General features: G+C 38.5%; 2 protein-coding genes and 1 pseudogene across 3 annotated transcripts in view; all 3 read right to left on the bottom strand.

The window, feature by feature from the left end:
* The window catches only part of LOC122869523 (cytoplasmic phosphatidylinositol transfer protein 1-like), a 43,295-nt gene that overhangs the window by 16,075 nt on the left and 11,392 nt on the right, over window positions 1–15,828 (bottom strand). The window lies entirely within an intron of this gene.
* LOC122869530 lies at window positions 10,006–13,511 on the bottom strand (annotated as a pseudogene).
* Window positions 14,179–15,640, bottom strand: LOC122869527 (H-2 class II histocompatibility antigen, A-Q alpha chain-like). The gene is made up of 4 exons (XM_044182651.1): window positions 15,489–15,640; window positions 15,088–15,331; window positions 14,668–14,949; window positions 14,179–14,573 (listed from the first exon to the last, which is right to left on the bottom strand). Exons 1-4 carry the CDS (start codon window positions 15,495–15,497, stop codon window positions 14,437–14,439), a joined length of 672 nt encoding a protein of 223 aa, XP_044038586.1. The 5' UTR covers window positions 15,498–15,640; the 3' UTR covers window positions 14,179–14,436.

The raw sequence follows: 15,828 nt of genomic DNA, 5'->3' as shown, positions 1-15,828 counted from the left end.
AGGAATGGAGAGAAGAGAAATGTGATAGTGTAGTGGAAAAAAAGGAGAGCCAGTGAGTTACCAGTAAACAAGCTCCGGGTGTAAGTTCTTGTATCACAATGTCAAATTTTTCCATCTGGCGACCATTACAGAAAAGCAAGGGGCTGAGACAGAGTATTCCCAGCTGGAATTTTGATGGTGGTATGTTTCTGCCCGAACAGCTGTTGGAGTCTGGCATAATTTTTCCACCGCAATGACACGGTCACAGGTCAGGCATAATAGAAGGGGAACCTGTATTTACTCACACTCAAGCACACATGACAGACATACAATCTGTCAGACTGACATAATGTAAACAATTCATGAAAAGGGGCTTCATCTCTACAGTAACAAAAAGCCGCTCTAATAAATATTTCTGTATTACTAATGGATCAAATGATTACCTGTTTGTGAAAGGGGTCACTCATACTAATGAACCAACAGAGAATTATTACTTGACTTTAAGGTTCTTCTCAGCTCTACGAAGCGTTTCATCGTCAGTTAACTCACTGTTTTAGTTCAGTCTCACATGTGTCATTTTCGGTGGCAACAGACACCTATTTTTGGCAAAAAAACCCTAGAAATTGACTACGCTGCGTGCCCAGCAGCAAACAGCAGACCGACTAAGTTAGCAACTAGCTGGTGAACATAGTGGAGCATTTAGCAGCTTTCCCTCAGGAGCTGGTGCGAAAAAACAAAATAAATGAGAGTGAACACTGGACTTACATTTGTCACAAAAACGACTCTACTAATGTTGAATTATTAAAGCAGGTTTAAACAATTAGAAAAACTGCTGTAGGCCTACTCATGAGTCATGTTGGGTTCAATGACAGTATAAATAATGTCATCTGTGTAAAACTGCAACAGATGCCAAACATAGCATCGCCAGAGAAAAATAGCAGTCACAAGGTGAAACTAACCACCAGGGATATACTAAGGTATACAGCTACTGACCCAAAACAAGACCCATCTTTGTCACTGTGTTTGCAAAAGTGAGTTAGTTATTTCAAAGGTGAAGTAATTGTTGTAATGAGTTTACATTATTTTGTCCACCCCTTGTAATGACCTACACCACTACAGTATTATCTGTTGAATACTTCAGACAATCTGTATTTAATATTTACTGTGAGTGTTACTGGGGCGAGAGAGATAGCTAGTGGGGGACTTTGTGACATTCAGACAGCTAAAAGAAGGAGAAGGTTGATCAATAATTATATTTCCAGAGATTCCTGTTTGGGCAAAACAAAGATGAGAGACGGACAGCATACATCAATCTCCCTGCTAGATGAAAAGCATCAAGGAAGAGTACCCACTCGAGAGGACCCCTGAGTGCTACTCTGATCACACTGATGGCTAGCAACATTAATGTATTAACATTAAGCACCATCTTTCCTGTTTCCCTCGGCTCATTCAGGGTTCAGACATATTGTGTAAACATGCCACCTGTTGTAATGTTCTGCCTACCTGCCATTGTAATCCTGTCTGCTATCTACCTGAGAGTTACGGCTGATGAATGAGAGGTTGTTTTCATTGATGTTGTCTTTGGAAATCTCGCTCTAATGACTAGGAGGGAAAAGTGGCCTTTGCTCATGTTAGAGTGCCCATAAATAATCTCTTATTATCTGTCTTTCTATCTAAGGACAGTAGAGCCATTGGGCAGGATCAAGAGCTGACAGCAAGGAGAAAAGATGCTGTATCATAAGCTCAGGCATAGTTTTGTCCTCCGCCATATCCTCTTTACACAACTTAGCGTATTTTCAGCAGATAACTTGAAATCGACTAATGGCAGAGTATCTACACATGGAGCTACTCCAGTTGTTACAGGGGTTTGAGAGCTAAAAGACTTTTAAGAGGAAGACTGGCAGGGCGAGCTGACCCAACTAAAATAATGAAACCAAAAACACATCTTGATTTTGGTCCCTCTACTTCCTTCCTTTCAATCCCTTTGTGAGCGCCTCTGTTTTCACAAATTCTGTATTATTATACATTGAGTATTATGTAGCAAAAATGCATATAGAAAGCTGGAATAAACTTGGTAGAGGGTGAAGAAAGAGGAGGAGGGGCACAGTATTTCAGTATTAAAAACGAATATTTAAAGGAACAGTTTGGCATTTTTTATTTATTTTATTTCTTATTTGCTTTCTGGCAGAGAATTAGATGAGAAGATCGATACCACTCGCATAACTGTCAAATATGAAGCTACAGCCAGCAGTCGGTAAACTTAGCTTAGCACAAAGACTGGAAACAGGGGTTAGAGCCAGTTAGCCTTACTAATTACCATGTTACATCTCATCTGCACACCTTCCAAATATCAACAACTTGTTGTGCGACCCTGCGTGTCAAGCAAGTTGATTTAACCCATTGTGGGTCTGAAACAGAGACAAACATTAACTTACTACATACAAGTATAAAACAACAGCAACAACAACAAAAAAACTAAAGTGCATTCAAGAAACATGCTGGTTGCCAGTAATACAGCATGCAACTGAGTCACCATGGCTTAATATGCATATATGAAATGTAAAATACAATTAGAGATGAAAGCATTAAGCCTATACTGCGATCAAACTCTCTGTGTCGCTTTCTGCCTTTCTGGCTCTCTGTTCTAACACAACAGCAGGTGGTGGGGAGCTGTGGTCATTGTGCTACAGCCAAGGAGTGTGTTAGTGTGAGTGTAAGATAAGAATTCTGACAGAGCACACACACATAAGACAATACTGGGGACAATGCTAACATGCAATTAAAATTCAACCACAGACAGACAGACAGAGTAATTACCGCTCTGTAGTGCTCTATATTCTTAGATAAATGACTGTGCTCCAGTTAGATAAATAGCTTCTGCATTTAGACGTCCATTTAAGGGCTGTGTGTGTGTTTGTGTGTGTGAATGAGAGAGAGGGAGAGAGACAGAGATCTGGGTTTATCTGCGTAGACAAGGCACATCATCCAAAGGGGATCAATAAAGTCTCACATTATTATTGCAATTATTGGCCCATTTCATTTGGCAATCATTGTGTAATATTTTATATGTGAAACATTTTAATCCTTAGCAGTACTTTGAATTACAGTGTGTATGATTAGTACCTGGAGTTCAACATACAATATGTGTAAAAAAACAAAGGCTCCGGTTCTGAGTTATTCCTTACAAAATAACAGAATTTGTTATGTCTTTGTGAAATCCATCCATATTGTTGGACATCAGAGGGGGCACACAGAAATACACACCATGCCTTTCACAGCAGATGCACAGAAACAGTGGCCAAATGAAAATGTCCAAAATGCAAATATAGACATATGGTATTTATATTTGCTTGCAAAGGTTGATCCTAATTTATCAAACCATATGCTAACAAACATTTTCCAAAACTTGGACCTAAAATACAGTACTCAGTACTTTGCAATAAATAAGCAATTTAATCTTTAAAAAAACATTCACCATAAAAGCTTAAAACAATATTTCCACTCAGTATTCCCCAAATTGCACATCTTGTTCCCTTGTACCTACATGTAGACTATGTAACACTATTATAAAGTAAACAGTATTCGCTTGTATGTATCGGTTCACTGTCCACAAAACATTACACTGTAATGTTTTACATTGTACTGTAATTGGGAAAAATGCAAGCCATAATCTAACCATAATCTAAACTCATACTGGACAAGGACATCAGTTAACATATTGCATATGGATCTGCAGGTGTACAGCTCATGTCTATAAATTCAGCTGCAACAACTTGATTCAAAATCTTATAGCAGAACACAACACACGGTCCAGGTCATGGGGTAAAAAAACAACACATACTGCAACACTGCATTGTGTCTTCAGGCAGTGTGAGCGAGCAACCTCCACTTACTTCTTCATCTCACACACTTGATGAAAACAACCAGCATCCCGGTGAACAATGCACTGCTAAATATCATACATACAGATCACAGTACTCAATTGAATTTACAACCAGGGGGCCTGGTGGCTGACACAGAGGTGCACAAGCTCCTACACTGCAATAAATGACATTGAGCTCAAGGGCAGAGCTGTGTCAGCGGTGTGGAAGTCCCACACAGGACCTCTGCCATAAAGAAAGTAAGTGATTTAGAACAGCTTACTGCCTGACCTCATGAATCAACTCAATTCAAAACCAGACAACAGAGATATGAAGGGAAGCCGCCAAGCTCGTTAATTCACAGAACTTGAGTGCAGCTTCAGCTCTGCATCAACTGCTGTTTCAGCTGAGTCTAAGTATTCGTGTGTTGCTGCTGCTAATGCTTATGTGTCTTTCAGACCAATAACACCTCAGGACACACCTGTGGGCTCAGTTTCACATTCAATTTTTTAATTTCCAAATAACACACACAGCTGAACTTAACCAAGACAATCAGTCAGTCAGAGAGAAAGGCGCACACACACACACACACACACACACACACACACACATATTCTTGTACTTATGAGGACAGCGAACCCTAACCCCTGTTTCTAACCCTCACGACATACAACACACACTGCTGTTTCAGCAGAAATGTGGGCAGGCTGTTGTGAGCGAGTGCATTTATTGCATTTATTGCACTGATTCAGCAAAATGTGAAGGTGAGTGTTAACTCCCTGTAATGGTTTGATAAATTCACATGCTCTAGCAGTGTTGGTCACATAGTCAATGTAGGAGGATGCCAAGGACTGCAGCTGGCTCAGGGAAGAAATGTGTTGTGGTAGCTAGCTCAACACTAGTATATGCCGTGCCACACAAGTGGACAATTGCCTTTCTTAATTTCATGGCTAAGAGCAATGGAGTGTGACAGGTCTGAGACCAAGATAACCTAGTGTCAGTGCCTTTTCTTCAGGAAGAACAGGAGGTTCAGATTCTACCCTAGAGGCTCAGGGTACGCATCTTGCATTTTGAATTGTGTCTGCTTGCTCCCTTAAGTCAACCTAAAGGGTATTTTCTAGACTCTCTGTAAAGTCAAACATCAGTTGCAGGAATTCATTATGCAGAAGTTTTGTAATATTGGACACTTAAGTAAAATGCTGTAAGTCCTCCTACACAAGATATACAGAGGTAGTCATGCCAATGCCAGTCAATGTAGTTTAAAACTAAAAAGCACTTAAATCTGAAAAAAATAGATGAAACAGACTACATACTAGCCTATACTGTAGTGCATTATATAAACTGTCAAAGACGTGTGTAACTTATTAATACTGATTGCTGCAGCTGGGAGAGAGCACTGTTGTGCTTCCCTCTCTACCCCTTTCCCGCTCTGTTCCTCTCCACCCCTCTTCTAATCCTGTATCTCTGCAGTGTCTGAGGTCACTGAACCAAAGATTACATAACTTCAAGATCACTCACTATATGATCACTCCACTATGCATCATCTTTACTCCCTGCCTGGCTAGCACACTGGGTGGCCTACTGAAGTGATGTGTTTATATGCATGCATGTGACAGGAAAGAAAAAGGGTGATGAGAGGGGGACGAGAGAGGATTGGATTGAGGTAGAGTGTCAAAGAGAGGTAGAGATGATGAGCAGGAATACGAGAGCAAAAAGAAGGCAGTGCTACAGGAAAGATGTTCAGGAAACTGATTGAGACTGTTGAGCCATTACATAAGAGGACTTTGAGGACAGCTGTTTTTCTCTTGCCCTCCCGTTCCTCTTCCCATTTATATGATGCATGTCACTTTCTCCTTCAGCCTTTTCTTTGCCGACATTATTTTACTTTGCATTACTGACTCTTTCCCCCTTCCTAGTTTTTTCTCATTTCCTCCCCTTCCTGTCTTTACCTCTTGTCTCCATGAGCCAGGTTTGAGAGCATCATTAACTCCTTATTTCAAACCCTACAGTAATACCTTTGACAATATGTCACAACTAACACATCAGACCTTGACAGGGCTGGCAGTGACAGCAGTATATGATAATGTTGCTTTTAAGGACTCAATGTGAGACAAATGCCTGCATAATAAGACAAATAAGAAATATTATTGGATCATAGTGTGGGTTTATGTGTATGTTTATATGACATCATGTCTAACACATCTGTGTCCTTTTTTATTATTCCTCCCAAAGGAATATTATGGCTGTTCGATTTTTAGCCATGCTAGTGGCATGGCTGTAGAGATGGCAATGTATCTGTCTGTCCACCACTTTGGTCCAGACTGATGCATCCCAGCAAATGTTTGACTGATTGTCATGAAATCTCATACCGTTTCACTACGATGTATCTTAATGACTTTTTTGAGTGATATCTTAACAACTATTGGATGGACTGCCATGAAATTTGGTACACACATTGAATGTCCCCCTAAGGATAAATTGGAATAACTTTGGTGATTCATTGACTTTTCACATAGCACCATCATCAGGTCAAATACTTTGTCCAATACTTTGGTTTATGACTAAATAGCTGGAAACTAATGACAACATGCTACAATAAGGTGGTGAACATGGTAAACATTACACTTGCTACACATCAGCATGTTAGCGTTGCCATACTGATGATAGCTTTTAGTGCAAAGCACTGCCGTGCCTATGTACAGTCTCAAAGAGCCGCTAGCATGGCTGTAGACTTGCTTTTCTTAAACTTGCATGTTGCAAATGTCTTTTTCTGGCATTTGGCATTTGATGTTTAACTACTGACACCTTGTGATGCTAGTTTAGAGACCCTAAAGTGCAGGGAGTTGTCTACTGGTAAGATGGGATCGATTTTTTCGAGGAGGATGAGATCAGAGATACTCACTGTGAACTAGTAAGAGAGAACAGTCAGAGAGAGACACGAGCAGAGATAAATAAAAGTAAGTGACAACTCGAATTAATGAATAAATGCTACGTGCTGCCAAAGGATTTTGGTTCACCATCGAATGGTGATGCTGGATTAAATCCATTTTCTCATACAAGTCATACGGGTACAGTAAACACACAAGCACATATATTGGAACTGTTTGTGATTTTCAGGTGACTGCAACATGAAACACATGTTGTGAGTCAACTCACATATCGAATAAAGAGCAATTTAATTGAGAACAAATGTAAATATGGATTTTACTTTGCTATCCAGACTGTTTAATATCACTCCCAGCAAAGCATAATTTAAAGTCAGTAAACAGCAGGAACAGGGAAAGAAAAGCCACAGGTGGATGCTAAGGTGTGACATACATTAGCAGCAATGCTGATTTATGTAATATACAAAAAAACACTGTCAGCCGACTGCAACTTAAGAATCATTTACTCTACCAGCATAACCACAATATTCTCAGTCAATTCTTCACCTCTACTTTTTCAAAGAACTAAGCCTTGAGCAAGAACCAGGTGATTTTTTTTCACAGGCATCGTTCAGTTGGTTAATAAACAAGTCTCCCTTCATGTTACGTAAGCCTTTTGTCCCCTCTGTTCCACTCTTGAGTGTTTTGGTACAACTTGAATTTCTGGTTGCTTGGGGAAAACCATCTCATTTATTATGCATAGATAGAGAGAGCACAGTGTACTTCTTACAGCCCTGCCGACAGAGAGAGATAATAACAAGTGAGCATGAAAAGCATAGCAAGGGAGAAAGAATGAGAGGGAAAGGGATTGACCACAAATGTTATCTTGGTTTGGTCTTGCATACATTATCAGCCTCTCCATATACTTCCTCATATTTTCTCTGCCTTGGTGGAGCCTACAGTAACCTGGGAAAGCTAGGCATCCCCACTATTGATGAGAAAGGACAAGGCAAATGTTCAACATAGATGACAAAGCAACTACAAAAAGAGAAGGCTGGTAAAAACCCTAGGAAGTTGGCATGGTGATAATCATAAATAAATAAAATGAAGTTTGTTGTGTGTCAGGAAATGGCTTTGGTTCCTGCAATGCTTTACTTCTGGCAGAGTCTAGCATCATACCAGCACTGGCAGGTACAATAAGGGCAGGGAGGCTGTGGGAGAAACAGAAGATGTGTTGCATAAAAGAAACTCGTCTCGCAGGAGCTGTGAGGTGTGGAAGAATCATAATTGAAATTATCAGTGTAGGTTTTATCTTTTCAGTCAAAAAGTGCTGATTGGGAGGCTCAGTTTGATGAATCCCTCTGACCTACTCCCACCCTTTTTTGATGGACGACCTTTTAAGAGTCTAAGCCTGATAAATTAAAACACAAGTAAATAAACATAAACACAGTAAATTAATATGATCAAACCTCCTCACTATGTTGCTGCATTTCACTCTGCTTCTAGACAAAGAAGGTACTGTACTATATGTTTTGCCAACAATCAAAGATTTCTGGTTGGGCAACAATACCTATGACAAGGTTGATTATTTTTCCTCATTGTTTTGTAGGTGTACACTTTATTGAAATTTCGTACGGGAAAGCCTATTATATCTTATGTAATGGAGTGCAATTAGTACATTTAGTACTCACTATTTTATTCAACAAAACAGCTGTGTACCAAGAACCTTCCTCATGATTTTGTAACCAGTCCTTTGTGAGGGTCTCATATTGGAAGTGTTTTTTAATATAAAACCATTTTAATAATGTAAAATAACTCTTAATTAAGCAGAACTATCTTTAGTCATTCATTTTATTCAAAAGTAAATTTGGTCACTAATGTATTAAATATGGCCATTTTGAATACAGATACAGTCAGGGATACAGTTTGAACTGACAGCAACAGAACAACTCTTTTTTCCTGTTGCAGAGTTGTATAACTCTCAACCAAGTCAGAAGGCAGTGTTGGAATTTCCCACAGGTACAGTACATGACATACAGCGCAGATCCAAAGAAGAAGCAGCTGAAGCAGTATCAATGTACAAAACTGCATTCAGTGTAAATGTGCATTTTAGTCAAGCCAGTGCACTGGTGAGTCAGTTCAGTGTGACCCAAAAAGAGAGACTGAGTGTCCCATAAATTGTAAAAATTGTATTAATATTCAAACATTTTCTGTCTTTTTAGCAACTATAATGGTTACTGAAACAATTTTGAAAGTAATGGTTATTCCTTGATTTCTGGCTCCATTTTTTAAAACGGGGGGTCATTATGTTTACAGTTTTTGACACAGGTATAAGCTAACAAAACAAGAGAGTCTAAAGCCACACTAACGAGTCTGTGAGGCTGTTCTTAGGCACAGTCATGCTTTGGGCTTAACGCTAAGGTCAGCATGCTAACATGCTCATGTTTAGCAGGTATAATGTTTACCATGTTCACCATCTTAGTTTAGTGTGTTAGCAGGCTAACATTAGCTAATTAGCACTAAAAATGTACAGCGGAGGCTGATGGTATTGTCATTAGTTCTACATGTATTTCATCATAAACCAAGGTATAGGACAACTTAAAATTTTGACCTGATGATGGTGCTAGATGAAAAGTCAGAGGATCACCAAAGTTATTGAAATTAATGCTGAAAGAACATGAATGTCTACTAAATTTGATCATGCTCAAGCCTGTACAATGTAACCTTTGACTGAAACTACCTTGGCCTGATTGCCTAAAGGCATTGTTGCCTACCTGGATGTCATCAGAAGATCCAGACCTTTGGCTTATGAGCTCTTTGTGTTGAGACATGTAAGATGTCCAGGGGGGAGGAAAAGCTTCCCATTGGCATGCATGTTACAACCTAACCTTTGTCTTCTGGCTCTGAGCATTAAAAGTGTTACAACATTGAGATTTTTGTCTCTTCCTCCTTGTGGGATTACAAAATTGCAGGGGAGAAGTCAGGGGATCATCAAAGTCAGAGGGATTCATCGTACAAAATATTGTGCCAATCATTTCACTGGATAAGGGAGAACTCTGATGTAGTGGTGGCCCTAGATGAAAAGTCAGGGGATCATCAAAGTCATTAAGATTCATCCTCTGGGCACCATGGACATCTGCAGCAAATTTCATGTTCAATCCATCCAATAGTTGTTGAGATATTTCAGTAAGCACCAAAGCGGTGGACTAACTGATCAACCAACTGACTAATATTGCCATAGTGCCATGCCGCTAGTATGGCTAAACATCCTCATGTCATTCAACATCAATTCATTTGTACAATCAGATTTCACCAAATGCTTTATTTTATGATCGTGTACATACAGTTGAAAAGGTTGGCATGTATATGTTACATTATTAAAGGATTATATAGATACATACAACCAGCCTCCATCTGGGCCAACTGCTGTTCCACTAGCTTATATTTTTTTCCAATTATACATCACTGCAACTGTTTCTCTCTTATCCATGATATCCAACCACACTTCTGTCTTCTTTCCAACCTTTTTTCTAGTCCCTACTGTCAAAAAACTGAATGTACTGGCCCTCCTTGTCCATTCTCATATTCGACCATATTCCAAGCAATTACAGAAAGAAAGTTAAAGCTAGAGTGCGGGACTTTTACATATAAATTAACGTCTGTTACATTCAAGCCCTTACCAAATGAGTTCACACAATGCTGATTAAGCTTATCACCACCAGGTAAATCTCTCTGTATTTCGCAGTATACAGAGTTTTTAAATCTGTGTCTGTGGCGACATTCCCGCAATGGCGCCCCGGAAATGATGTATTTTACTGTCATAGTTAGCCACATCTCTCTCCTTATCCTTGTGTGCTCTAGGGTGCTCTCCTCTCCCTGTGTTTCTTGTCTGTCCTCTGTTCGTCGCTGGGTGTGTGTATATGTGTGTGTGTGTGTGTGTGTGTGTGTGTGTGTGTGTGTGTACTGAACCCAGAACCTACACTCACCGTATCCGTCCTCTGAGCATAGCTGGACCCTCACAGACCGTGTCTACTACATCATCACTGGCTACAGCGGACTACACCGAACTCGCCTGCTCTGGAAGAACGCTTATCCACCTGTGATTGCTTGCAGTTTTATAATAAAAACTGTTGCTGATAAAATTCAAGTTACCACCTCCTTGTGTTCTACTTATTTATACACAATACACAATACAATAGTTTTACCCACATACACAAATCTTTATTGACCTGACAGTAGTTAATCTTTTCTGATGCATTCAAATATTGTTGTCCAGGACACCGTGAGTTTACTACTGTCATGGTACTTGTCCCCAGGGGCCGTCATTTCCACGTTTTCCATTCACTGTCTAAGTAGAGAGCCCTGTAATGCATTCTGGTAGCGTAGCGTTGCATTTTAAAAAAGACGGGCCACGTTGGCCGTTTACTCATTTGCATAAAGTTGAATCTAGGCTATTTTATACAAATCAGGGGCGTCCAGACCATCTTGGATGGTACGTGCCAACAATAACGAATATCGTTGTTCTATTTCCTTCTGCTTTTCCTTGCTTTTCTTTTCTTTTTCTTTCCCCTGCTGGTAGGATTTGGAGTGTGTAAATGGCATAATCAAGTTCACATTTCACTGTCTGTTCTGTGTATCTGCTTCACCATTCAAAGAGAAAAAAAGAGTTGTTTTCCAGTTGTGTTTGTTCAGACTGCTAATTTTCTCCAGCTGCAGGGAGATGTTCCACTGGAATCCACACTCGTCCTGCTAAAATGAGGATAAGAACAATTATTTATCACAGTGGCAAATGTATAACACTATAACAAAGTTGATTACATCAATTAACTTTACAACTATAATTTTCCTCTTATGTCTTCACCTTGGTAGAGACTAAAGTTTGCAGCAGACTTTTTCTTGTTGTAGATGAATCCAGAGCTCACAATAACAAAACCAAGCATCAGACCACACAGTCCCACAACAATTTGAATCCGTTCTGGCGCAGGAAGGGAGGGGTCTAAAATTATTAGAAAAAGACACTTTCATTTATACATCTTACAATTTGTTATCCTACCTACAATTTGCATCACAGTGGCACACTTACCCCAGACCAGAAGCACTGGTTCAGAGAGGGTGAGGTGTTCAACCATGCAGATAATTTTTTCACCTGGAGTCTGGGTGTGCTCCAGGTAGGAATGAATCTGGTAGTACCATTCCCCATCAGGCATCACTTCAGTTCCGCGTGGTTCCGCAACCACGTCACTCGGATTTGTTTTGGATAAAAGTTATAGGCACTGCACACTAACATGGAAGGGTGCTTCACTGAATTCAGCTTGATGGTGGGTACAGCTGTAAGACTGAAAAAAAAAAGTGTTTCATACATTTTATATTTACTGTATTTACTAAAAATATACATCAGTACACCTTTTCTGTTTCTGGATATCAATTTTTTTCATCATTACATATTGTTATGTATCACAGATGAGTATGTTGTGAATTATTGCATATTTCTGAACCAGCTGTACAGTGATACAATAGTATTCATGGGCAAAATATCATGGTAGTATTATAATGCATTGTGTTGTATTGTATTGTGAATACTCAAATTCTCACATCTAATAGACCCTTTTCATGGCAGACAGTTTGATTTGTCGAGGCAGGAAAAACACGTGTAAATAATAACATTAACGATGGCTCGATTCCATTAAGTTTCCCAGTAAGCCATGTCAGTGGGTGAGCATGCACAATACCAGAGCCCTGGAACTAGTTCATCTAAATGGAATGCCGCCAAGTAAGAAAAATGCTCTTACCTAATTGTTGTATGAAGCCGATGTTGTCTGTACACAACAATGTTTTTTCCTGTGCTCTATATTGTGCATTAAAGGGATCATGGTTAAGAGTTTTAACCACTTCAATTGAATGGGCTGTGAATCCTGTCCAATTGCCTCTTGTGCTGTTGTACTGCATCATTAATTTCTCGTTAAAACGATACATAATATTAAACTCTATATCTTCCAAACCTGGACCCTTGAAAGTACAACATGCTCTGGATTGTCCATAATCTTCATCTGAGAAAACTGCAATAAAAGGAGAGAAATGTATTAATGTAATTTTTTTTTACTATAACAATCACTAAAACTTCACAGATGCATTTAAGTAGAAGATTAATGTAACTCACCTGGACTGAAAAGAGAGAAAACCACACAAAAAAGAAAATTATGAATGTGCATGTTTTCCAACAAGGAGGTAACTACAGGAACAAAGCTGTTCTGGTGTGCAGCATTTATGTGTTCACAGATACTCGGATATAAACGCAGGTACACTGACATGTCAACAAAAGGAAAGAATGCACCCGCCCCTTTGCTCAGTTAAAACTCCCTCTGGCCATTACAATACTGATAGTGATTAATTCTGATTATTACTATTCCTCATTAGTGTTACTATTATTATTTTATGTTTGATATTTTATCACTATCTTCCAGTCAACAGCTGGTTTAAGTTCAAGCCAGTAGGGTTTGTAAATGTTGTAAAAAAGTAAAACTGTCTTACAATGATCAATGTCTTGCAGCAAACTCCTACTCTTTCTTAGTAGTGCGCCTGATACTTGGTCAAATTAGTTTTGGGATACTCCAACACACAGACTCATTGGCCTCCAAACAGGGACTTATTTCATGCAAGAAATGACCAAGTTCACATTCATCTTCTACCAACATCCATGCTTGCTTGTTGGTCTGATTTTATCTCAGAGTCTGATTTTACAAAAGCATACTCAACAAAAACCTTTAGGGTAACACTTTATAATGTCTTAATAAATGGTAAATTGATAGTTAATTAAACTTTATTAATAGTTATTTCATTGTTAACGTTATCTTATCATTAGTTTGTGTAGTATAATTAGTTTATAAATTATATATTATATCATAGCTGATAAGAGACGATAACAATTACATTCTGACTACATTAGCATTACTAATAATTAGTAAACATTGTTAATTATCATTTGTTTATTAAGTTATTTCACTGCTAACAAAGTTATTTTAACTATCAATTTACAATTTATTAATGATGGTTATTATAAAGTGTTACCACCTTTAGCAGTCAACACTATAATTAAAGACAGTCATACTATGCCATGAAATCAAGACACCTAAATGATCACTGTGATGGATTAAGTATCTCTAGAAGGTTTAAAATCTGATGATTTTCACGTAGTACTGAAATGAAGTGAAACAGTATGTGGTGAATCAGCATAAAAAAGAAAACAATTGTCCATGAATGATTTGACCAAGATATGTTAATACTGCATATACTGTAGACTCTGTTGTCAATCTTTGTTATAAAGTGATTATTCAGGCATAATACTGTTATGTACGCTTCTACAGGCAAAGCTAAATGTCAAACGTCACAATCAGGTGCATTTATTATGAGTTATAAATGGTATAAAAATAGTTACGAATAAATGAAAAAAGTCAATTAAACAAGTGAAAACACAAATATAAAAGACAAGCTTGGATTGTGTATTTTGTCACAAATAAGAGAAAGAAAATTCAGTGAATTACAGATATGCAAGTGAATTAGCTTGATTCATATACATTTCCTTTTTTTAAAGCTACTGTGGTTATTTTTGCTTGATAGTGGGCACTTGAGAGTAGGGACAAGAGAGAGAGGGGAAATGACATATAACAGATGTCGCTGAGAAGAAAAAAACAGGGACGAAGTAATCACAGTGCTGGATATGGTATATGTCTTAACCACTAGGCCTCCAGGATGCTCGGATATTGGTTTCCTTTCACAAAAAAGAAGGTTCCTGCAGCAACTCCAAGAAGTCCAAGACTCAGGCCAAGTCCACAAAAGACAGGTGGACCAATACTGATCTCATTTGTGTCAACCTCTGGGGAGGACAGAAGAAGAATATTTTAAATATGAAGTTATTAAACACAAATTTTTGAGGGATTTCAGAATTAGTAGATTTTTACATTTCTCACCCCAAAACTTGGTCTGAGGCTTCTCCAGTGCCTCATGTTCCACAGTGCAGCTGTAGATGTCTCCTTCCTTTGGGACAAAGTTCAGGTTGGAGAAAACATTAAATGTCCCATCAGCATTGGGTAAGCATTTGTTGAAAGGCTCTTCCACTGCTACTTCTATATCATTCTTGGTCCACTTTATGTTGATGGAGGGAGGAAAGAAATGGTTGATGAAGCAGATGAGAGTATTCTCTTCCTCTTTTATCACTTCATCTCTGGGGTAGATGATGGTTTCTGGTGCCTCTGAGGGTTAAATCCACACATATTTTAGTGTACTGTCAATTTTCTATGTTTTTGTAAAAAAAAAAAAACAGTGCTTAATGGATACAGTATCTTTGTCAAAAGTAGACAGTGAATGTCAACATGTTGAGTATCACTTACCTTTAGTCTTTGTTGTAGCTGACTTGTCTTGTTTCCATTTCTGTAAACTACCTTTGCATATAGATCTGTAATATACTGCATATTTGTAAGCCCAGGGAACATGGAAACGTGTAGGCAGTTTGCTATCCCAAATGAGAAGCTCTTTTTTAAAGTCTGCATAGTAGACTTCGTCACCATCCAGTGTCACACTGAGTTGAGTATCACTTGAGTCAAAGCATCCATAGGTGTGACAAAGTATATTAACCTAGGGAAATGTAACAATCCATACATCAATTCAGCAACAGCTGTTTATACAATTATACACATTACTAAAAGATTAATTAAAAGATTTACAAATAAACTTGTGAATGTGAATTTTCTTTAGATGCAAAAGGAAGTTATAAGGAAATAGCCATACTTACTTTGTGCATAGATGCAAACTGCTCCTGAGAAAATAATTACAATTTTGAAGTACATGTCTTCTAGTCTGTACGTATTTAAGTGTGCTGTCACAGCTCTCTTGTTCTCTGTGAGAAAGACGAGACTTCTCAAGGTTGACTGTGTTCAATGTAACCTAAAAAATCACATAAATGTAACATAAAACACATGACGCTTTGTGCTTGGTTTCTTCCGCATGCTTTGACATCTCTTCACATCCTCATACATTTACACATATATTTACACTTACCTGTTTGGCAGGTTAGTAAATCAGAGCAGTTTCCTCCTTCAGAACAGGGGAAAATCCCAAGATCAAATATCAAG

This window comes from Siniperca chuatsi, linkage group LG21, assembly GCF_020085105.1.
Source record: "Siniperca chuatsi isolate FFG_IHB_CAS linkage group LG21, ASM2008510v1, whole genome shotgun sequence".
In the NCBI taxonomy this organism is placed as follows: domain Eukaryota; kingdom Metazoa; phylum Chordata; class Actinopteri; order Centrarchiformes; family Sinipercidae; genus Siniperca; species Siniperca chuatsi.
The sequence above is the reverse complement of the archived record's forward strand: the minus strand, read 5'-3'. Positions and strand labels throughout refer to the sequence as shown.

Excerpts from the sequence above, each read along its gene's own strand:
- LOC122869527 (XM_044182651.1), bottom strand. Across the intron at positions 14,950-15,087 it reads AGCTACAACAAAGACTAAAG|AGGCACCAGAAACCATCATC; the intron begins GTAAGTGATACT and ends TTTAACCCTCAG. Across the intron at positions 14,574-14,667 it reads GCCTCAGACCAAGTTTTGGG|AGGTTGACACAAATGAGATC; the intron begins GTGAGAAATGTA and ends TGTCCTCCCCAG.